Source organism: Emys orbicularis, chromosome 11 (assembly GCF_028017835.1).
Source record: "Emys orbicularis isolate rEmyOrb1 chromosome 11, rEmyOrb1.hap1, whole genome shotgun sequence".
In the NCBI taxonomy this organism is placed as follows: domain Eukaryota; kingdom Metazoa; phylum Chordata; order Testudines; family Emydidae; genus Emys; species Emys orbicularis.
This window is the reverse complement of record NC_088693.1, coordinates 61848095-61872731: the sequence shown is the minus strand read 5'-3', so window position 1 is coordinate 61872731 and position 24637 is coordinate 61848095. Positions and strand designations below refer to the sequence as shown.

The following is a 24637-nucleotide window of genomic DNA, read 5'->3' as shown; positions in this document are numbered from 1 at the left end:
TGGAGTATTGAAAACGGTCACTTTGTTATGAGACCTGCCAGGTTTGAACTATTGCAAAGTTTTCCATAGCTATGGCCAAAGCCAATGAATTATCTTGAGTGTACAACAGAACAGGTGCTTCATGGTATATCGCATCACATTTTTCCCCCACTAAATGACCAGCTTTTAAGAAAACGAAACAGAGGAAAAAGAAAGAAACTGGATAATGTGCATACCATTGAAATATTGTCACTACTGTCTTCATAATGGCTATAACTCATTATTAACATGGTCATGGGTATTATACTTATAACTTTCAATAGTATCTTAGTGCCCATCATTAGTTGCCATTAATGGTAGATCCATTTAACACACTCTACATTTCATCATCCCACATACATCTTAGTGGACACAAAGCCTCAATGACCCACTTTCTCTTTGGTTTCAAATAAATTCATAGTAATTTAAGGAAGTCATGTATCATCATTACAAGTTTTAATGTAAAAGCTGGTTGAGACCGAGCGAGACGGGGAGATTTGTAACTGGGTGTCCATATTCAGGTATTTATGTTAACATCTCTCTGATCCAAACGCCTTTTAGTGGTGACATTTCTTTTTATTGTTCAGCAAAGATCAAACCCTACTAACCAAATGTGCTTGCCGCAGTTGGAGTAGAGCTAAGTTACTTTTCCATGTAATCCTTCCAGTATTCGCTCTATTCTAGGATAAATGCCTTTGTATTTACACTTGCCTACATTTTTCAAAACTAACTATGTTTTTTTGGGTGCCCACCTGGAGACACTTAAAGAAGACCAAACTTGCTGAGCACCCAGCCATCTGAAAATCAGACTCCTCCAAAGCATCTCAAGTTGCGCACTCCAAAAAAGAGTCACTTTTGAGAATATAAGCTGCTGTTGTGTATCTTACATGAGTTGCAAAAGAAGAAAGAGATCAATGTAATTAAAAAAAATCACCTAAAAACGACAAGGTCAAAGAAGTGTAATGTGCCTAAAAAGCAAAATCTCGCCTTTCCAAAAATTGCAAGCTACTGATTAAACCTGAATTAATGTGTTTGCCATGAGACTGTTACACAGGTGCCTCTGTTCAGAAATTTGTATAGGGCTCTACTGTTTTCAAGACCTCCAGTTTAATACTATTCATTTAGCGAGTTAGGGCAATTTATATTGCAGAATGACTAAGCTTGACAAGAAGGGGGAAAGACATACACACATCCATTGAGTAGTTTGAACTGTTACCCCATCAACACTTATCAAGAGGGAAAGAACTTCAGTGTCTTAGCAAACAAAATCAATAGTCTATCCATCACTGCCTCCATGTGCATTACCCTAGAAGCCTGGGTGTATATCAGCAGCACTGTCCCCCTCAAGAGCGCCTCTCTGTCTCAGCCCAAACCCTAGATTCCCATCACGCCATTGAAGCCCCACCATCGTTCTGGTTAAGGAGAGACTGGGTGCAATTCACCTTCCGAACACATCAATGTTGCTCCTACAGGGCCAAATGAGTACATGTTGAGATGCCTCAATGTTGGGGTGCCTTAAAGAGGCCAGAATTACTGCGCACTAACCCTATGTAAATCAGGCTTCTTTAAAGGCAATATGAGTAAAGGGAGCTCATTGGGCCGTTAAGCATGAGACACGCCTTCCTTCAAGGGCCTGGTGGACCAAATTCACTGCTGGTGTAAGCAGTTTGTTCCACTGTCTCTCCTCATAGTTCTTGGCCTCTTCAGGAGAAATGAATCCAGAACTGGGAATTTAACAGGGGTGTTTACATGGGAAAGCACCACCACTAGGCCACTGTGGCAATCCTGCCAAGAACGTTCAGTACCACCATCATGATCGTCAGTGCAATGATCTCCACATCGAAATGGTATCGTTTATTGGGCATCATGGCTTTAAATAGAAAGCTCCTGCCTGGAGAGGTCACAGAATGCAGAGAGGCACTTCTAGATGGTAATTCAGATGCTCTGTTTGAATCGGGCATAAAGGGAGGGTGAGAGACCTGGATGGAGCAGAAGTATCTACCTCCCGCAGCCTTTGGGCCTGATCCCAGAACCTACTAAAGTCAATGAGAGTTTTTCATTGACTTAACTGGGCTTTGGATCAGGTGCCTTATTAGCAGGAAACAACAACACAGATACTTTGAAAAGCCTGTGAGTTTGGGATTTAACTTTCATAGCATAAGGATGTAGAATGGAATGGTTCACCTATCTACAGGTCTCTCACTCCAAACCTAGAGATAAGCCCAATATAAAACCCCAGGTCCAAATCACCCTAAACTTTGGGGAAGATCAGATCTAATGTTTTTCAGATGGAGTCAATGCAGGTTTGAGCTCTATATGCTCAGGCTAGGCTGAACTTAGGTCTTTGTCTCGGCATTTCTTCAGCTCCCAAGGAAAGATTGGAGACTGATTGCAGTATCCTTAACACTGTTGTTAATGCTATTATTTTCCCACATAGTCATTAGCACAGCATTTCCCTTCACCCTCATTATTCAAGTAATTAAAAATGTTTCTTTTAATTTTCAAATGAAGATGGGAATATGAACACAGAAGGGATTGTTTGTGTCCATCATAATGATCAGCGATGAGAGACCCAATTAATTAAGCTGAGGCTCTTCTATCAGTAGCTTTTCAAAAAAGAAGGAGCAAGTTCACCTGATTTCTGAGCACTTCTAGGACTTGACCCACCCAGATGGAAACCTTTTAGGATCTGAAGAACTGCCTGAGGGCCTCGTGCAAGTATTCGGAATTGTTCATGTCCAAAAATCACTCAGAAAGTGCTTCAAGCTAATCATCAATCAGGAGACAAGAGGTCAAATTCTGCTGTCAGTTTCATCCATGCAACCATTTTGAAAACATAGATAGCATGAGCATAAATTAAGCTAGAATTTGGCCAACTGCCTGGAAAGGGAATCTCTGGACTCCACTGAGGCAGCAGAGTAGATGCCTGCCTTGGGCTATTCCAAAGGCTATTCATTTTGTCCGAAAACGCATGAGAAACTCAACTCCGTTTTAGTTTCTTCTCAGTTAGTTTTGGTGAGCAGGAAGGAACTAAAAGCGTATCGGATAATCAACGCTTTTGAAAGAACATCAATTCTCCAAGCCTTAAAGGGAGGACTGAGCACTGGGGAAAAGTTGAATAAAGAGAACGTTTATACAAAAAGCTATTTACTCTGCTAGCAATTTTCTCTACTCCCTTTGCTAATATTGCTGATATTTGTGTTTTAAGAGCTTTCTCCTACACAATCCATTTCCTCTTTCAGCTTAGTCCTGTAGCAGAGCCAGGATCCTCTATTTATCACACAGCATGCTATTGCCATCGACTTGTTTGTGATGTCATGCATCTGCTCCAATGCGCTGTCTATGGACGAAACCAAAAAAACCCCCTTCTTTTTTCCATAAGTAATTAGCAAAATCAGCCTTGGCTTTTTGGTGGCCTGTGGCGCTGAGACCACCAGACTCACATCCAGTTCCTAGTAGCTACGTGCTCCCATCGCAGAAAACAGCCCTGCATTTGGCATTAATTAGCACCTTTGTTGACAAGTCTCAGCACAGATGTGAAGACCTGGGTGGGTCATGAAAACTGACCCCTTGGACGTACTCCCTCTAAGTCAGGTTCCAGGCATGTTGGCGGAACCATGACCTGCCCATGTGTTGTGCCACACCCATCGTGTGCATAAACAGGATTTAATGCACCTCTCCTGTGCATAAACAGAGGGCTTTCATTCTTCAAGGGCTATCCATCTGCTATCTTTCACATGTACTAAATTTACTTGGAAATGTTAAATGAAAAAATCATTAAGGAAAGTTATGCAAGAAAGTTAAGTGAAACTCTATTTAAGTATGATGCATTTGAAAGCTTTGCCCGGTGTGAAAGGCCCTTTTTAAGAAAAATGTGTTGAATTATGGCTACGCACCTCCAGCTATTCACGCTGAAAAGCAGTAAAGGTGAAGCCAACGTAAGTGATGGCTTTCGAAATGGCCGGATGCCTAGCAGAGCCTGTTATCTATTGTATCTGAGATCACCGCCAGCAAGCTAAAAGGCTAATTTATGAATCCTGAAAAAGGAAGATGAGGAGGTTTTAATCAATGTAGTTGAAACATCTTAAATAGAATGAACATAGCAGCTCAAGGCATGGGGCTAGCAGGACAGAGGTTGGTATTTTCAGAGACATTAGGAGGTTTAATGTACGCTGCATTAAAAAAGTGACTGAACATAATGATCGCAGGGGATGTGACATAGGAGGTAATGTGCTGACTTTTTTTGCTGCTTTCACTCAGATTGGGCTTACGTTGTAAGAGAAAACAGCATAGAGATGTCAGAGTAGTCTGGAGCCAATATGCATGTGTATGTCTCGGTCAGTGTGCTGGGTAAATGGCTTTAAGCCCACCCAACCAGCGCCGCTTTGGTCTATGAAGTTTGGTTTCAGTGCAGTGGCATTGCTGAGGGAACGACACTTGTTCAGAACACATTGACATCTCAAAACCAGCGTGCCTAGAAGAGTCTACCTACAACATGGGCCACAACAGAACCACGCGCCGTAAATTTTGCATCATGCCCATATATTTCTCTCTAGGGGGCCTGTTTCTCTGTCTAGAAGGCCAGTTTTCCAGACCTCAAATCATTCTTGTAGTTATTTTCTGAACTCTTTCCAATTTGTCAACATCCTTTTTGAAGTGTGGACCCCGAACTGGACACAGTGTTCCAGTAATGGTCTCACTAATGCCCTATACAGAGTTAATATTACCTCCCTCCTCCCATTTGATATCCCTCTGCTCAGGGATCCAATGTTTGCATTTGCTTTCTTAGCTACAACATTGCCTTGGGAGCTCACATTCAGTTAGACCTTAGATAGGTCTAAGGACGGGTTCCTAGACTGCAGGGCTCATCTTGACAGGCTGCTTTCCCTGTGGAACCCTGCTGGTGCTCTGAGGCTGGGCTCCCAGAACGTGGGCTCACAATGTGGCAGTGTCATGATGCAAACACCACTATTTTCCAACGCAGGAAAGGTTCCAGGTTCACTGATGTTTGCACGTCGTCAGAACCTGAGCTGCTTTGGGTTGTCTGCTCCCAAATACTACAGCTACTGTATACATGACACACTTTACTTAGAAGAACCTTGTAGGGATTTTGTAGACGCCAGGACTGAGGTGAGCTGTCAGAGCTCCATGAGGGTGACTCATACATAACTCCTGTTTTTCACTGCATTTCACTCATCAGCGATGTATGCAAACATCTATTTCTTTCTTTTTTTTAGAACGTATCTGAATGACTCTAGTTTATTTTGCATGCTTGGTGTACTTTGAAATCTGACCGAGTGCCAAAGTGATCGCTTAAAATAACAGCAGGTTATTTGCTGACATAGTGCACTGGGAATTTCCCCAAAGAAAGAAATCCACCTACATACTCATCACTCCCACTTACACACTTATCACTACCCCATCCGCTGGAGAGAGACCAGGCTGAGTGGGCAGCGTAGCACGAGTGCAATTGTAAATGAGTGATTCTAATGGAGTATTGGTGACCAGAGAGACTGAGTACCACCATGTGACCAAACAATAATGCACAGGACAGCTTGATATATTAAACGCGGACATGCACGGACACTCAGGGTTAAAGTTGTCCTGCCCACCTGGGAACTTTTATTGCCTCAGCCATTTAAAACCGAGCCATTTCTTTTAAAAAGATTTAGAGGAATGATCTGAAGCCCTACAGTTTACAAGTATTTTGGGCCAATACACTCTTGCCTTAGTAGGAGCGTGGACCACTCCAGTATTTTAAAAAAGGGAGCACTGGGCAATGTACGGTAGGGACCAGCCTTGTGCTAGCAGAAAAATGGACTATCATAGGCTACTGTAATATTTTCATAAAGGAAAGGCTGGAAATGTACTGCAGAGAATAATCCTTGCGTTGGCCGGAAATGGACTAACTGACCGACAACAATTATCTTTAGAATCTGTCAATTGCCTTTGTGTTTTTGGTATTTCCTAGGTATGTGTTACAGTTACTAAGGAGGTAGTGTGGCCTAGTGGACAGATCACTGGCCTGGAACTCAGGAGACCTCGGTCCTAGTCCCAGCTCTGCCACCATCCTACGAGGGATGCAAGTCACTTCCCTCCCTGTAAATGGAGATAATGATACTGACTTCCTTTGTAAGCGCTTTGGGGTCTATGGATGCCCAGTGCTATGTATGAGCTAGGGATTGTTAGTAGTGGTATCGATTAAGGGCCTGATTCAGGAAAGCAGCCCAGGACAGCAAAGCTTAACGTTAAATAAGTCCTTATGTGTTTTGCTGACTAGAGTTGGGGTAGAGTGTGTGCTTAAGTATTTTCCTGACTCAGAACCAGCGTGAGGTAAGCTAACATAGCAAGCTTTTAAAGGTCATCACAGTGCGCACTCTTCTATCTGTCATTTCCACACACCCATAAGCTCAGCTCCATTGTATCTAGACATTGCAACACCTTTGGTCCTCTACTCTGAATGTCGCACATTACTGGGTGATATCATGTAATCTCTATGGTTCTTTACGCATAGAGTGCAATACTAGTACAAGGCACACAAGGAGACCACACTGCAGAAATATGTCCCCCAAAGGCCTGTAACAGTGTGTAGTGTTGGGTGGTCTAGATTCCATATACAGCATATAAAGCAGTGCACCGGTACTTGTATGCCGTATCAAAAATGCTGTGGCGGAAACTAGAACTTATCTGGCCATAAGGAATAAGGGCTCCAACTTTAACATCCTTTTAACGAGCCTTTTACTTCCTTTAGTTGTTTATTGCTAGCTCTTTTTTTTAAATAACGGAATAACAACTCAAATGGACGTCGTTTTATTTTGTCATCATGAAGCAGCCTGTATGGACCCTCCTTGCCATTGCTTCGTTTCCCTTCCCCACTGCAGTGTTGTCTCTCTAGATGTGATCGGTTGTTGTGAGGTTGATAGGTCCCAGTGCGAGCGAATGGAAAAACACTTAACAAACACACGCACTGCAGGAAGGGTTACTATCTCATACGCTTTTAGTAGCTGTTTTTCTAAATGAAATATCCTCACCATTTCCAAACAATTTTTACCCCCGAACACTAAACACATTTAGTTTACACACAGACTAAATCCCTGCCCAATTTGAAAGGAAAGCCGTGTTTTGGATAGAGCTCAACGTAAAAGGAAAAAAGCCCCTAGTATCAGCTTGACTGTCCTGCTTGGTATTGTAACTTCTGTACTTTGTATTTAAACCACCTCCCAGGAAGCCCTGGCTTGGGACTAACCTCAGAACTCAGAAAGGGGTGGGGCACGTGACAGTGTATGTCACTATGGACACACCTATACAGCAGCTGGAGGAGTCCTTCCCAGCTTGGATCGACATGCATGCACTAGCTCTGCTCTAGTTGGCCACGTGGCCATGGTGGCACAGGGAGGTGGCTTGGGCTAGCTGCCCAAGTCTGTACATAGGATGTCAAATGGGGTGGTACTTGAGTGGCTAGCCCTAGCCACCGACTGTGCCGCTCCAGCTACACTGCTGTTGTTTGCATGGTAGCTCGAGCAGAGCTGGCTTCGGTATGTCACCCAAGCTGGGAATTACACCCGTTAGCTGCTGTGCAGATGTATCTAGAGGGACATTCTCATGCTCTTGCTGTATGCTACATTCTGAATCCATGTGAACCTCAGGGTCAGTTTGCGTTTTCAGTTAAATATAGAAAGAGGGATTTTCACTAAAAAAGGAAAACTAAAGAATGGTGATTCAGAAAGAAAGGTGCAAGGATAAACAGGAGGGGACGAGAGCATGGGGGAAGTATAGTCATATCCCTCTTTCTTCAGAAAGCTTCCTCCCCTGTGGCCTCAACCTGCTCCCATTGAAGTCAATCTCAAGAGTCCCAACCATTTCAGTGGTATGGGATCAGGCCTCTAGACAGGGGGTTGGTCATACATTTTACCTAACAGATTGGCACAGGAAGCAATAAGAACAAAGTGGATGTGAGAGATTCAGCGATGATGTCACGCCAGGGCTGACTTTAGCAGGTATGTAGCAAACGAAGACCCCCATCATTAGAGTCTTAAGCCGTTCCACATAAGATCCTGGAAGGCTTCTGATTTTTGCATATCACCAGTGAAAGCTGCGGTGAAATGATGCAGATTGCAGATGTGTCTAATGATGAGCAGATGTACCAACATCTGTGTTATGCTACCCAGTGTTAGACTATAGCTTGACTGTCTCCTGCCCTGGTGTGCTCACACACAAACAGTATAATCAGAAACTGCCTCGTCTCCTGAGTCGAGGCGACCAGATACCTAACAGATATTTTGCTCTCACTCCTAACGTACGGAGTAAGCAACAGACTACGCTGCTGGTGTGCCAGTGGTGCCGCTGTGCTTAGCTATCTAGGCAACTGGCTGAGTGAAGTGATTCATAATGGAGCCCTTCACTTGCAGGTCACTGGTTCGATGCCATCCAAGGGCGGTGATCAGAGAAAGTTGTTTCCAATCTGATGTCTGGTGTGGAATAAGTTGTCCACGTGACAAAACAGAACTCTCTAAGTTGGTGCTGCCAGTTGTCATTTCCAGCCAAGAGGCCGAATGTTGAATGCGCGTGGAGACTGACCTACCATCTCACACTGACAGGTGCTACCTGCAGAACAGGGCTGAAGACAGCTTGGCCATGTTTGGTGGCTAGAGCTGCCAAGCCGCCACCTTTCATGAACACTAAAAAGGGTGAGGAGAAAAGGAACGAGCTGCTCTACTACCTCTTGATCTTTTCATCTCCCTCCTTGTTGCCTTTTTTTTGGATAATGGGTAATGCCGCTATCCCTCAAACTGGCAGTCACGTCTGTGATTGCTATTGGTGTCTCTGAAGCCACTGATGGAAGTGCTGTGGCCAAGAGCCAGGATGCTGTCTAGCTTCTGGTCCCTTCCTAGAGTCTTTGAGCCGGAGTCTGCTGCCACTTACTCTGGTGTAAATCAGGAAAAGCTGTGCTGAAGTCTTGTAAGTCTGGCAGTGTAAAACCAGTGTCAAGGAGAGCAGACTCTCGCCTCCTCAGTTCACAGCTCAGGAAAAGCAAATGTACCCTCTCAAATGAGAAACAAAATCCAATTATTGATGCTATCTGCCATAGGCACTCCTGGGGGAGCTGCCCGGAAATCAGTGGCATTCTCCCAGCAAGGCATGTGGCCCAGTGTGTGTCCAGTCATGCTGCTCACTGAATAATTATTGCATCTTCTGGACCTCTTCTTGAGCAATTCTTCATCTAAGTCACACCCTGTGTGAAGGGGTAGCCCAAGAAGGAAGCAGCCCAGAACTTTCAACAGCACAGCACAGAATTTTTTTCTTCTTTAATGCTGTGATTTGTTGCTGCTTCTTTTGTCCTGTCCTACAATGGGTAGAATATTCAGGCAGATGCACACTTACTATTCATGGTGTTTGTGTTGATTGTGCCTAGTACAATGGAGTTGCAGCCTATAAGTGCTTCCATAATACAAATAAAATCATCAGATGCCTTGGCTTCACTTTGGTGTCCAGAGTCACCCATAAAGGCTGATTACTGTGAACATACTTTTCTGGCATAAATATGATCCTTCACAATTAATCACAGAGCAACCAAAAGCTACTGTCAGAATTGCCATACAATGGCACTCTCAGCAAAGAGGCCAAGGACAGAAAATGCCCAGGCAGCTTCAGCCTCCAAGACAGTTAATCTGGTATGTTTCACAGGCAACAAACGCACCAAAGAAACTCACCCACCATGTCCCTACAAATGGAGCTATTTTAAATTAGAGTAAAAACTAAATAAGTACTTATATATTATATACACTGAAACAGCCCCACCACTACACTAGCATTTAAATGAACCTTTCTGGCATATTTTTGAGGGCCGTGTACAGACAGTGGTTCTGCTTCTGATCTCACTTACACTTGTCAACTCCACTTAACTTAGATTTAGACCAACTTGGAATCCTAGCACTTTAAAATTCTATTTGTCCTGCAGGGTGAATTCCATTGAATAACCTTGAGTTCCTGTAAAAAGCAAACAAACCGAAAAAACCTCCTTCCTTTCCTGAAGGACCAGTGGGATTTTAAGGACCAGATCTTCAGCTGGTATAAATTGGCTTAGCCAACAACCAATCAGACCCTGGTACCTAAGTTAACTACCTAGTTGTTTTGTAGCTAAGATAGCTTTATGTATTAGAACTTAACCACTTGCTTTAAATCACCTGTGTTCTTTGATGCTACAGGAGAGTGAGATGCTTTTCCTCAAGCATATACATGGGTGCCTTGTGTGACCAGCCGCTATACTACTCATACTACAGGACTGATACTCAAGCTGAGACCTGAACGCCATGAACCTATTGCAGTTATTCTCCAAAGGCCAGGTCTACACTAGAGAACTAGGTTGGTTTAACTGTGTTGGTTGGAGTTTGAAAAAATCCACCTCCCTGAGTGCCGTAGTGACGCCGACCAAAGTCCCTGAGTAGACAGCGCTAGGCTGATGGAAGAATTCGCCTGGTGACTTAGCTACCACCTCTGGGGGAAGTGGATTACCTGCGCTGATGGGAGTCGCCCCTTGGCGTAGGTAGTGTCTACACTGAAGCACTACTGTAGTGTTTAAAGTGTAAGCAAAGCCCTGCGTCACTAACACAAGCCCCTCAAGTCTTCCTTCAATCACACAATGGCTGATTGTATTTCTTTATCTCTCAGCATGCTCAGGGTACGTCTCCATGGGTAGAGCGCCGGGTTACATCCACAAAGGTGTGCTTATAATGACAAAGATACTCACAATCACTTTGTGTATATAACTGCGGAGGCTGCCGCTGGGCCTTCTCCCTATTGCACAATAGATATGACCTGCTTCCATTCTTTGCTCTAAAGGAGGGGAATGCTGCCTATTGGAACGCTGATCCTTCACTGGTCAGCTGGCCCTGCCCAGGAAAGCTCTACCACAGAGGTAGTCAATTATTTTTTGTCAAGGGCCAAATTTCCTGGTCAAGGTATGGGAAAGGTCTTGATTCCAGAGAAAATAATAAAAAAAACACCCCAACACTAATGATAAGTAAATAAAAAGACTGCAGAGTCCATTCAAAAGTCTCTGGCGGGCTGGATTTGGCTGCCTATTGACCATCCCTCCTCTACCGTTTTGAGATTGCTTTCTAGGGATGAACTCTGTGCTTCATATTTATTGCTGAAGAGAGCTTACTGGAATTGCACGTACCCTTTGTTTTTTGCAATCATGTGCTAATTTTGGCTGTTTGTGCATGACATGCTCCCCATCCAGCCTGTATGTGCTCCTGTTTGAATCTTGGTTGACTTGTGTGTGAAGTGTATAAGGCGTAATTAACCCCCGAACCACCCCTCCCTTTTCATTTGTTTACTTAAAGATTTTTGCTCATAGTGAGACCATCAGACATTTTCTCGCCCGCTCTCTTTTTTGTGCATGTTTGTTTTGCATTTTGCTTGGATGGTCACTGAAGTGTACAAAATGCAAATTACGAGTGTTGGAGCTCCAGTGAGCTGCACAATTAAAGCAAAAAAAAAAAGGTCTACAGCGCTTCAGCTCTGCTTATATTTGTACAGCCACAGCAAGAGGACAAAATTTGAACTCTGAATTCTTTGATTTTGGCCTAAAATCCAAGTAAATCCAGGAAGTGCCATTGCAAAGCTAGATGAATGTCAGACTAAAGCTTAATGCCGAAGAAAAATAAATATATACAGAAATGTTCTCTTTAGAAAAAACTAGAACTGGCGTCAAAATAGATTTAAAATCAGAGGCCTAGTTGCTGGCTCTTCTGAGACAGCGTAAGATGCACAGGCCAACATAAAGGCCAGGAAAAGGAGAAATACTACACCAGAGGCATCTGTATTAATCCTAGGGCTTTCTACAGTGCAGCTGGGCCCCTGCTTCCCAATGTGGGTAGACAGACACGCGTTAGCTCGGCTGGAGCTAGAGCGCTAAGCAGGGCCGGCTCCAGGGTTTTTACCGCCCCAAGCGGCGGGGAAAAAAAAAAAAAAAAAGCCGCGATCACGATTCGCGGCAGCTCCACCACACCGCTTTCTTCTTCGGCGGCAGGTCATTCCCTCCGAGAGGGACCCTCCGCCGAATTGCCGCCGAAGAGCCCGACGTGCCGCCCCTTCCCCTTGGCTGCCCCAGGCACCTGCTTGCTCAGCTGGTGCCTGGAGCCGGCCCTGGCGCTAAGAACAGAAGAATGGCTTCAGCAGCTCAGGCTAGTCACCCACATACGTACCGAGGATCTCTGGGCTTGGGTAGCTAGCCCAAGCTGCCCTGGTCACGCTGCTATTTTTTAGCTGCTGGCTTAATCAGAGTGAGAGTATCTACGGCTACCTGAGCTGGAAATTCTGCCTCCCAGATGCAGCATAGATGTACCCTAAACCCAAGGGCTGCTGAGCGCCTCTTCTTTTGTACTGGGGCGGCTCTCCTGAGCCATCACCCTGCTATGCCGGCTACATTGCTATTTTTAGCAAGCTAGCTCGAGCAGAGGTACATCTCCGTGAGCTGAGACTCACCCCCCCACCTGCCTGTGGCTCCAATAAGCTGCACTGAAAGCAACTGCGCTGTGTTGACTAACGCTAGCTGAGGCTCTGGCCCTCACTTCCTATTTTAGCTTTGGTTTAAAACCGTTACATGATGGAGTCCTTTAACTACAAAACTTTACCCCTCATGCAAACTTTACCCCTCATGCCCAGAGCGATCTCCACAGAAGCCATCGGCCTCTTTCGGTGCTTTTGAGCACAAAATGCAGGGGGGGCCGAGGTCCTCGGCTGGTGTAAAGCAGCGAATTCAACTGGTGTTACTGGAGTGGTGCCCACAGACCCCAGCAAGGGTCTGGCCCACGCTGCCTTGACCATTTAATTCTAAACACTGTGCCAGTCCATGTGACAAACTCCTGGCAATGGTGAACAAACCGCTGCCACTTTTCTGTACAGCTGACATTCAGAGGAGCAGAAAGGTTTTTTAAAAAAACCGTTGCAATTTTTTTTAATGGTATATTGTGTGTATCTCGTGTAGGGACTAAGTGCACAATTTAGCTGAGCTAGCCAGCTTCCCCTGGGGCACTATGAAATTATAGGTCCCAGGATTACCATCCTGAGAAATTCCATATAATCACATGTAGCAATTTAGCACTTAAGTAACTTTAGCAAAATCCCCAAACAATCATGTGTTGGCTCAGCTGTCCCAAACTCCTAACCTAGGAATGGTACAAGAGAATCTAAAAGCCACTGTTAAGGACCTGATCCTGAGCATAGGGGGGTCAGATTCTCAGCTGATTATAATCTTGGCACACCTACACTGACTTCATGTACACCAGCTGGGGATCTGGCCATGAGGTTTTTGTTAGTGACTTGAATGGAAGCATAATCAAGCTTTGAGTTGCTAAAGGAAAGAGCCCTACAACTCTGAAGGGAACGTGTAATGAAATGTCAGTTTGCCCAATGTTGTTCTCATAAACAAACAAAGAAACCCTCCCCAGATGTTTGTATAAAAATATCATCCTTTTATTACATTCCACACAATACATCTTTAAAGAGTTTCAAATTTCCACAAGATATTTTCACACACAGGCAACTGCGCGATGCTGGGGATGTCACAGTTCTAGGAGGGGGAGAATTGGGAGTAAAAATATTTTAAGTGATTTTTGTTGTTGTCGTCTTTGGTGATTTTTATTTTTAAGATTGGCCCTCAAATCCTCCTCTCACGTACACCAAAGCACCCTCCCTAACGTCAGCAGGCTTGCCTTGCTGTAGCCGAGAGGAGAATTTTACACAGGGATGTCGTACCAACTTCGGAAATATTACTAGAGGCTTCCCTACCCTATTGAAACTGTAGGTTTGATCTGAAAACGCAGCAACAGTCTTTCAATATTTTATGTCCATTATTATCTCTGATAACTTAGCATTGGGGATTTCATAGCAGAAGTGATATGTTCGATCCTGCCAGTGCTACATAATGAAGATGCTCACTAATAAATGACTTCCATGCTGGAAGAAGCTCTCCTAGGGCTCACGTGGTACTGAACGTATCCTGAGAGGTGATGGATGCCCCTGAGTGCCTCCTGACTTCAATGGGAGTTGAAGGCACTTAGTCCCCTGGCCCCCAGGCTTGCAATCCCAGATGTGTGTTTACTCTGCACATCTCTCTCTTTCTAGATGCATCCACCACCACATGCGCTCAATGCGGAGAATCGGTTTTAGACGTTGTGCACTTTAAAAACTATCTCCCTACCAAAGCAGCGCTGTGTGATGTTACCAGCTAAGCGGGCATCTCCGAAATCGGCAGAGTAAACTGCCGCGTGCACTGAAGCATGCTACTGACTAAGGCTGGGAAGGAGAGAACAAGAGTGACATCCCCATGGACGTGCGCCACTGGGGATTGGCTAAGACTCGAGCAGCCTTGGTCTCTGTCGTGATACGTGCCAAGCCTGCATGTGTAGGACACACTTTCCTGATCTGACAGAATGAGCAAGACTGCAAACAGTTAGCAGAACTGTTATCTTTTTTTCTGGGGGCAGGGGGCAGAAAGGGTGGCTGGAGGTCTTAATGGGGGGAATCTGATCACTCGCCACAACCGAACATTAAAAAGCCTGAACTTTGTTCCATGGAGCCGCATTCTGCACAAATAGATCAGACTTAATGATTCAAACAACCTTTGCGTGTCATCGCTTGGTAATTTATATAAGGCATTTTCACTGCATTACTTCAGAGCCAATCAATAGGTGGAGGCTTATCTTGGTTTCCATTATTTCTCCTTAGTTAAAGATGCAGCAATATCTGGATTGCACCAGGCCTGCCTGCTAGTGCTTTGTTTGCTAGATGTTACTGATGCTCTAAGAAGCAGAACATTAGCAAATGCAAAACTAATTGACATTCTAGAAAGTCAATTAGCCATTTTATGATCCAGCAGCTACGAACTTGGGCAGAGAAAACAGAAGGTAAATTAGACTCGTCTTTTGTAAATTTCTAGTAAAATGACAAGGAAGAGGATTCCCACTTCCCCTGCAAAAAGATAAACATAAAAACATCAGCATCCGGAGTGAGGTTCCTTAAAAAATAAATAAACCTCAGATTCAAGAAACTACAGTATTTAACATCCACCTTAGATTTGCTTTAAGTCTACACATTACTCCAAGGCTGGGTTTAACAGATATAAACTAAACATTCTTTATGAGCTTCTCTGTTATAAGGCAACTTGAAATAGATTCACTTCTGGACAGGGGTGGGGTGGGGAGGTGGTTTCCGCTACCAAACAATGGCTGTGTTATCATGCTGGCTGAAGAAATAATAAGACAGGTCTTAATTTTGAATGGCTATGAACCTCTCTGGATTCTTCCCACCATCCAAGGGGGTCTTTTGGACTGTCCAGCATGGCCTGTTCTTTTCATTATGCACCCGCTGACATTACGATATGAAATATAAACCCAGCCAAAGCTAGATAAGGCAACAAAAAGCATTGTTTTCTTCCCCAAGTAAACAAATCAGTATATTTATCGCGAATAGAATCCCAGGCCTTCCACAGGGGATAACGCATTCCCTGTGTAAGCAGAAGCAATACAAGCAAGTTAAAAAGGGGCCTCTTTTAAATATACATTCAGTCAGTCAGCCTCACACACTCCCATGCACACGTACATACATATATTTATATAGACACCCGCACGCACGCACACCAGCTTCTCGACTTGCCATCAAGTTTCCTTGCAGGTTGCCTACTGGGAGAATCAGTCTTTGAAAACAATAAAGAGGAGCGTTCCCTCTCAAAGTGACATGGGCGGGATCTCTCGTCTGGCGCTCCAAGCTGCAGCATTAGTTTAGAGGTTGTAAAAGAACAGGAAGGGCTGGGAAGGTAGGGGACAGGGACAGAGATGTCTAGAGTTCACACAGACGCTAGGTGAGGAGAAAAGTGCAAAAATCGAGGCAACGTATTTGAAGTCTGAATTTTTGTTTTTGTTTGTTTTGTTCTTGCTCCTGTTCGGCTCTCAGCAGCGCGAGCTGTGGTCTTGCTCTAGTTTTATTGTTAAGGTGGGCTCCACTGCCAAAGGGGCCCCGTTGGTATAGTGGGAGGTTTTGTAGGTGATGGCGTGATCACTCTTCTTGGCCGCATAGCGGAACCGGTGGTAGTGAAGCACAAGGGCCAGCGCGACGGAGACCAGCACCAGAACAGCACCTCCGGCGGCCATAACGTAATACCAGTAGGCTGGGATGGGCTGCACTGACACCGTGTCCACTGTGGGCTCGCTCCCTGGCAGAAGGGTGCCCCCTGGTGGAGAGACATAGAAGAGTGTTGCTAGGTGGGATGCATGCAGACTAATAAAAAGAAACACACATGCTTTCAAGAGTACAGCGCAGCATTAAGTGAGGTTATGTGACCCAGCTCCAGATACAAAACTTCCTCTTTGGGAGAAATACAATTTGGGTGTTTGATGAGCAGACATATTAAAGCGGCTTATTAATTAGCCAACCTGGACTTAAATACAAATTCCAGCATTTTTGATATGAACAAAATCCAGGTTTTTTTTTTTGGTTTTTTGGAGGGGGGGGGAGCCTTCCCCGAATCAGCTTGGTCTTGTCTCCACATGACAGTTGTGTCAGGCAATGACAAAACGTCACCGTTTTAACTGGAGGTAGAGTTTTATAGCAAAGCAATAAGGAAGTCGCAGTAGAATGCTGGGAAAGAAATCAGAGGGAGAAATATTCTTCATTCTTAAGGAAAAAACTGTGAAAAAGATCTCTCACCCAGAGTGCCCTAGACACCTATACAGAGATGGGACCATGATGATCGTCTAGCAAGCCAGGGGTGCACAATCCACGCTGCTGAAAACTAAACTACTGTCAGCCACCTGTGTCGCTGAATTCAGGCTTGGTTAAGTGTCTGGGGCGCTCCCTGTTCCTCCATGTTTAACCCTTTTTGTGCCAGCACATATCTCACACAAAAAAGGAAGGTGGGGGGAGGCATGTATCGTTTTGTGGCCGAGCTATTTGTTTTAAAGGTCATGTCCGGATAATACGGCATACATACGAATTCTGTTTTACTGCCAGCCCACGCGCACATACGTCCTCCAACAGACTCAGAAGATGCTAAGTGGTATGTTTAGGCTAAAACCCACCTATCTCACTAAAGCAGGGCGGCACTAATGCTCACGCAACTATTACTCAGACTGCTCAAATGTTGCTTTTGGAGACAAGTCCTATCTAACTGGGGATGCACTTTTGGAATTTATTGATTGGCTGGTCCATGGGCGAGAGTCTCTGAGGAAACTTTCCAGATCACTTGTTCTGTTGTTGAACAAAGACATTTTAGTATTTCTCTGGAGGCAGCCTGACGCGCCTCTCATTTTGCTCTCGTTTCTGCAATAGAGGGACTCTTCCCACACGGACGGAGCTGCCAGGAGCGTCTTAAAGTGGATAGTTTGTGGGCTTCTGTGAATTGGTGTCAACTTATTATTCAGCTCACTGATAATAACTGCTGCTTGGCAACCAACTCTGTGTCTGTTTTCAGTGCATGCGCAGAAGATTCCAAGGGGAAAACGAAATACTGAATGATGAGTCCTGCTATGCACACAGCAAGGATGTTTCCCATAACAGTCCCCCCCCCCCCCCCGGTGTCCTACGAGACGGAGGTGGTGATCTATGTGGTAGGTCTGCAGAATTTTGTTCTGCTGTAGCCTACTAGGAGATCAGTTGCTTCTTAGTCACAAAAAGTGATGGGAGTGAAAAACAGGGATCAAAACTACATTCAGAGAGCTTGGTAAAGATTGATAGGGTACATCCTGCTTCTTCAGCGCAGGAGATTGGAAACGACCCACACGTTTGTAATTCCAGGCAAGAAAGAGACTCCTTTCTCAGAAGAAATGTACGTTCCTCCCCTGATACACACACTGTTACAACCATCATTAACTGGCCTCTGTCTCAGCAGAGAGGCCATTTACTGGATGGTAACAGAAGGATGAACTCTCCTTTCACCCTCCCCCAGAGGCAGTCCCTCCAGAATAGAGTGGAGGGACATGGGGGGGTGGGGGCAGCATGGGAGAAGCCTGTAGTGTGGCTGCCCGTGCTGCACCTATTCTGGGCATAAGCAGAGATGCCAAGAATGTCTGACCTACGTGACGTTGGGCAAGTCATTGAGCCTCTCTGTGCCTCAGTTCCCCATCTGTACAATCAGGGCTGTCCCTAGCTATTTTGATGCCCTATGCAGCCCCCCCGCGGGGGGGCTGTGTGGGGCCCCAGGCCTCCGCAGGGAGTAACGGGGGGGGGGAGGGGGGAAGGCTGGCCCCAGGCCTCTGTGGGGGATGGAGGATGGCCACTTCCTGCGGGAAGTGGAGTGACCCGGCCACAGCCTGTTCTGCTCCCCTCGCTCCCAGGCTTGGGGGGGAGGGGGGAACCGCCCCCCAGCACTCGCCGGCGGCACGGCTGGGAGCCAGGGGACCAGAGCAGGCTGGGGCCGGGTCGCTCCACTTACCAGTGAGTGCAGGCCCGACAGCTTCTGGAGTCCTCAGGGGAGTGGGGACGGAGCAGGAGTGGGAAGAGGTGGGGCTGGGGCGGAGCAGGGGCGGGGCCCCCGGGGAATTGCCGGAGCAGGGGCTGGAGCAGCACGCAGCTGCGCAGGGCACCAGGAAATTTGGTGCAGCTGCGTACTTTGCGTATGGGTAAGGACGGCCCTGTGTACAATGGGGATAACAGCACTGCCCTAGCTCCTAGGTGAGGATAAATACATCACAGATTGTGATGTGCTCAGATGCTATGGTAGTGGGGGGCCATGAAAGACAAGGAAAGAAAAGCACAACATGACTAGGAGCTACAATAATACACATGCTAAATAATAAAACACCATTTGACTATCATCCTCCTGTCCACTCTCGCTGAGCCAGTTCCTGAGGGGTGAGGAGTGATGGTGGTGCCAGTCTTGACTCTCCAAGACTCCTGGATGGGGTTGGCCAATCTGCCCCCTCCTCCCCACATACCTGGCTATAAGGGGCCCTGGGCGCTGTTGTCACCTCACGCCACTGCAGGGGCTCCTTGCTCCTCCCCATAGTTGCTACCATGAGGGAGCCTGGTTTGCTCCCTATCAAATATTTGGAGGGGGGTCCTAAAATCCCCCCCCCCCAGTTTTTTTTCTTTAAATAGACCCATATTAGGTTATTTCTGACACGCAAAGGTAGGGGCACAGATGCTTTGCACACCGCTGTAGCTAGCACAGTTCTGCGCCCCATGTGGGCACATGTGGCTATCCGATGGCAATGTGTTGTCGTTGATAGGCAGTGTGCAAAGTGTGAGGGGATGGGTAAGAGGAGATTACTGACTACACTGAGCTAAACGGAAGTGCACACAAGTGCCGACGGAAAATTTTTCCAAATGAGAATGTTTATTTAATGTTCTTGTAGAAAAACTGCCTTATTTCAAGCTGGCTGGTGCGCTGAGAAGAGAGTTTACAATGTGGTCATAAAACAATACCCAAGTAATAAACTGCTGATCTCTTTGGGGAGGGTGTAAAAGTACAAACTGTCCTGCAAAATGACAAACGATGCAAATATCTCCACTAGATCTCTGCTTGCCGCCCAGGCAGCACAGGAATGGAAACGTACAGACGTTTTAATTATGGCTGTTTGGCGCTAACTGGCACTTCAAGGCCCAGATTCTCAGCTGGTGTATACCAGCATAGCACTATCAAAGTGGGAGGAGTGAGGCCTACTCACACCAGCTGAGGATCTGGCCCCAAATACCTTAAATTCATGCCCTGGCTGGAAAAGAGAGTAGTCGTCTCTTCTCTGTTCCCAAAGGCTTGCTGCTTTCTTCTCTTTAAAATCAAGGATTGCGCTTTCTTTAGGTGAAGGCTGCAGAAGTGTGTGAAAGAAACTTGCCTTCCCTCTGCCAAATGGACCTGGACAGTTATTTAATTTTAAATGACGGGGGCTTTGCCAGAGCTCTGTGAGGGTGTATAATATACCAGCGAGTCTCAGAGATAACCAGTCACTGTTTCCAAAAGCAAATCCACTTAGCTGAGCCCTAACAAATTTACGTATGTCTAATCACCATCCTTGCTTGCTCAAAAACACCTACTCTTAATCTGACAGCTAGATGGGGCATGAGAAGTAGCAATACAGCAGCTGCCTCTCAAACACTGAAGGCTCAATTCTGGGTGCAAAGGCCAGTAGTACATAGCCTGGATAACAATATGATGTGCTTACATAACACTTTCCATTGAAGAGAGCTTTACAAACAATTAACTTTGCCTCACATAGCTACTCTGAGCTACGACCCCAGGTACATCATGGAATTTACCACCGAATTTGCTCCTGGCCTCAGAAATCATGCCCAGAATCTCAATGTTCATTCAAAAAAAGTTTTGTCCCTTTATGCTTGCAGACATAATCTTAAAATGTGAACCGTGTAAACCAAGATAGCAATGCCTGCCTGAGTCTGCAGAGAGTCTGAAACAATCGCGTTGAGAGGTGTGAACTGAACCATTCACCTCAGTCAGGGCCCAGTGGACTCTGCAATTCCGTATCTGTGGAATTTGGCATTTTCCTAAGATCCCCTGAAGTTCAGCAGTTTTGCTGGAGAATTTGCCATTTTGTTGCAGCCAAGCACCTGATTTTGAGTCTGTCTCCCCACCCTTCTGGAACCTGCCTCTTGCTCTCCAGATTTCTCCACAAGAGGGCATTTATTGGAATTCACGTTCTGCACTGTACCATGCAACTGGGCAGCAGGGGGTTGGGAAGCCAGAGCTGGAGGCCAGCTTACAGCCAGGCAAAGGGGAGCCAGAAGCGTAGGCTGGCAAGCTAGGCGGCCTGGAGAACAAACAGTACAGCCACCAGGACCTTGGGAGCCAGGGTAATGAGCTGCTGAAGATAGGTATAAGCTTCCCCTTCCCTGGCACACATGAGGGGGAAAGGAGGTGCTGAGCCTGGCTGCCGAAGAACACTGTGGGAGCTAAACCTCTTGGGAGAGTACAGAGAAAGAACCCATACTTGAAAACTATTGTCCATGAATTTCACATCCGTGAGCATCTTCAGGTCTGGGCCAGTGCATGTGTGGGGATTGAGGAGAGGGGAACAAAAGGGTGATCAGTTAATGTCACAGTGAATTTTAGGGGTTGTGGCTGCAGAGTTGGTCTCCCTGTGAAATGGAGTCCAGGGGGCCCTGACTACCAGACATGAATTCATTATCCTATGCATTTATTTGAGAAGCACACTGAGGCATAGAGAGGTTAATGCCCAGGGCTGTACATTAGGTGGGGCCAGAAATGTGAAGAAGCACACTGAGGCATAGAGAGGTTAATGCCCAGGGCTGTACATTAGGTGGGGCCAGAAATGTGAAGAGAAACTAGAAGTCCTGACCCCAGCAGCCACAAAACTAGGTTAGCTCTTATTCCCTCAAGTAGAGGGGGATCCCGGATGGTATAGGGCCTGTGCAGTCAACTCTATACCACTCCTTCCCAGCCCCACTGGTGCAGCTGGCATGGTTGGGGGAAGGGGCGAGAGAGAGTGTGACTAGAGCACCATTGGACTCCAAAGATACCTAGCTCCTTCGAGGCTAAGGCCCAGTGCAACTTAGAGCAACCCGTACGCTACTCTAACTTGCTCCAGAAACTGAGCCAGGCCATGGCCAGCTCAGAACTGGGAGGGCATAAAGATGGCTTCAAGCCACCTCTGCTCTACTCCAGCCCAGTCCCAAGGATCTAGCACCAGGTCTCTTGCTTTAATTACTACATCACACTGGCCCAAGGTAGGCTGAGGAGATAGCAGAGGTCTGGAAAGTCAATTTAGCAACTCAACTAGTTAAGGAATCCCACTCATTTGTCTTTAAGCATTAACAAAACCAACTTCTAGCATTAAATGTAGTTCTTCCTTATGCTGTCGACTGCTATAAATAGCTGCCAGTCATTCAGTACATGCATACAGTACACTGATGTTATCCGCTCTGTTTTTATTGGCTCTTTGTTTTCTGGAAGTTTATTTTATAGATAGAAAAGTGCTCTGCTAAGATGAAAAAAACCCATCCTCTTAACTGCATCACTTTTCTGGTCTCCCTTACGTTCTCCCACAGATCCCACGCTCTCTCCTTTATTTCATTCATTAGAGCCCTAGTTCTAAAAAAAACACCTTTCTGTTTCCGTCAGGTTTGTGTGCACTTTGTTTTATGCATGACTTGGGATGCATATCATTGTAAGTCTGATTCAGACCACAGGCTCTGGGACATTTTGTGTGTGTGCAACGTGTGCTGATGTTCACCCTTGTGCTGTCTACACACTACCACCCCACCCTCCCAGCCACACAGCAATTTCAGGATTTAACATTAAAACCAAAGATTTAGTTAGGTAAGAACAAAAATCATAAAGGACAAAAGTAGAAAATAATATGTCTAGAACCCCTAAGTCTGTGGCCCTGTGCCACAACCATGTCACAGATACACAGTCCTCTTAGAAATCACTGAAAAATATGCCAATATGGACTATTAACATGGCGGTGTTTTTCATAGATTCTAAGACCAGAAAGGGCCATTCTGACTATCTAGTCTGACCTCCTGTATAACACAGGCCATAGTATTTCAACCAAATGACTCCAGCATCAAGCCCATACCTGCTGGTTGACCTAGGGCTAGACAGACATCCATTTTAAATGATGGAGAATCTACCACCATCAGGTGATGGAGAATCTACCACGTCCCCAGGGAAGTTGTGGTAATGGTTAAAAACTTGCTCCTGAATTTGTCTAGCTTCATTCAGCTTCCAGACACTGGATCTTGTAATGCCTTTTTTGTCAGGGTCAGATCTTCCGTATCTCAAATGGGGTCATAGTTTATGCACACTTGACTGGTCTTATCAAAGCCTGACCCACTTGCTGAGATGTACGTTAGACTTACCAAGGCCCATGCACCCACACCGGGTTATAGTTAAACTGTCTGGGTTTTTTAATCTGCCCTTGGAGCAAGCAGTTTTGCTGGATATTAAAAGGACATTAATCTAGGGGAGCATGAACTTTGTCCTGTCAGGAGCCAAAGGGATGCACCTAATTAGCACAAGGACAGGTTGATTCCAGCCATCCTCCTCCTTGAAATAGAGATGAGAGCCGCGGCGACCACAGGTCCTACCATGTAACACTCCATCTTGATCAGTGTGCCCATTCTCTGCATTGAGATGGAGCAGTGCATGATGGGACCTGTAGCAGCACCTCAGCAGTAAAGGAGATGGTGGCCCAGAGCACATGTATGGAGTAATAACAGTTGTAGCAATAGGACTTTCTTGGCAGCCTTCAGATTAGAAAGTGCTCTTTAGACACCTCTGCTTTAGCCTGAGACTCAGCCTTCCTTGATCACTTTCGCCATCTAGAAACCAAACACTGGGATTTACTGTTAAGTCACAGTGAACAAACCAGTGCACGTGAAAACGGAGTGGAGGAAGGGGAGAACTGCTGGTATTTCTATCACCTCTGGGACGCAACAATCAGCCAGAAAACCGCTACTCTCCTCCCTGCCCCACAGAAAGCTCTTGTTCCCACTCCCTCCTACTGACGGCCTGGCCCATCTGCCTCTCCTTTCCCCCTCACCAGCCAGGCCCTGGGAGGTATTTAGCTGGTGATAACCTCCTCCCTCAGTTTCAGCTACTGGGAAGGGTGTTCGTGGATGAGGGTCTCCAGCCAGTGCCACCCTTCTGCCTGCACATGGGCTGGGGGGTTGAGTGTGTTGGGTGAAATCACAGCACTATTGAAGTCAATGGAAGTTTTGCCACTGATTTCAACAGGGCCAGGATTTGGCTCATTATTTTTAGTTCATGTCCCAGTCTCTCTCTGATTGCTCTGCAGAGGTTCTCCACAAAGGGTACAGAGAGCCCAATGCTGCTAGTGCGCCCCGAGACGCTATGCCAGTATGACACAGTCTCAAAGGAAGCTTGTAATAGGATAGAGCCCAAGAGCACAGGCTGGTTAGTGCCTTTAGGAAAAGAAAGTACATTATATAGCAGCATACAGGAAGGGTCTGTGTAATGGTTACAAGGCTTTAGATCATTGGGCTAGACTACTGTACCAGCTTCTCACCAGGGCTGTGGTCTCAGTGGAAGGATATATAAACAAGCCAAATACCTAGAACACTTACATTAAGAATATTTCCATAACTATAATATTAGCTCACTGTTAACTATGAGTGTGCCTCTTCTAATGCTAATAACTTCCAGGCTGGTCCAAACCCCACTGAAGTCAATGGGAGATTCTCTGGAGATTCAGTGGGCTTTGGATAATTTTCATCCGGAGCCATGGATCCCAAAGCACTTTGAAAACTATTAACAAAGGAACAGCTTCACCAATCACTGAAAAGCAATTACTTCCAGGGTGAAACCCAACACCTTTTAACGGTTCCATGCAACAGTTTAGGAGAGATGGTCAGGAAGGATATTATAACCAGCTGAAAATAAAGGGGCCATTTTTAAATAGGCAGAACGCCTTTTAAAACTAAGGAGTCCTGCTTTTCCTTTTTTGGAGTTTGACAACCTACACATTCACTCCTGGAGAGGTAGTCAGCCTTAGACACTGAAAAAGAGATGAAAAATCTTCCCCAAAAGAGGACAGCTCACATTTTTTCAGTGTAGAAAACAGCATCCCTGCTGAACCAGAAACATGTTTAATGAGCAGGCACTATCTCTGAATTCCGCTTC

At 45.8% G+C, this 24637-nt stretch overlaps 1 protein-coding gene across 3 annotated transcripts in view; it reads right to left on the bottom strand.

The window, feature by feature from the left end:
• Window positions 1-24637, bottom strand: part of NRP2 (neuropilin 2) — a 120290-nt gene that overhangs the window by 2946 nt on the left and 92707 nt on the right. For 2 of the 3 annotated variants that reach the window (XM_065413807.1, XM_065413808.1), the window contains exon 16: window positions 13485-16252. The exons of the other annotated variant lie outside the window; for it this stretch is intronic. In XM_065413807.1, coding sequence (XP_065269879.1) covers window positions 15972-16252 — 281 coding nt within the window. In that variant the 3' untranslated portion in view covers window positions 13485-15971. Of the gene's footprint in view, window positions 1-13484; window positions 16253-24637 lie in introns of those variants that run through there. 3 annotated transcript variants of the gene reach the window in all.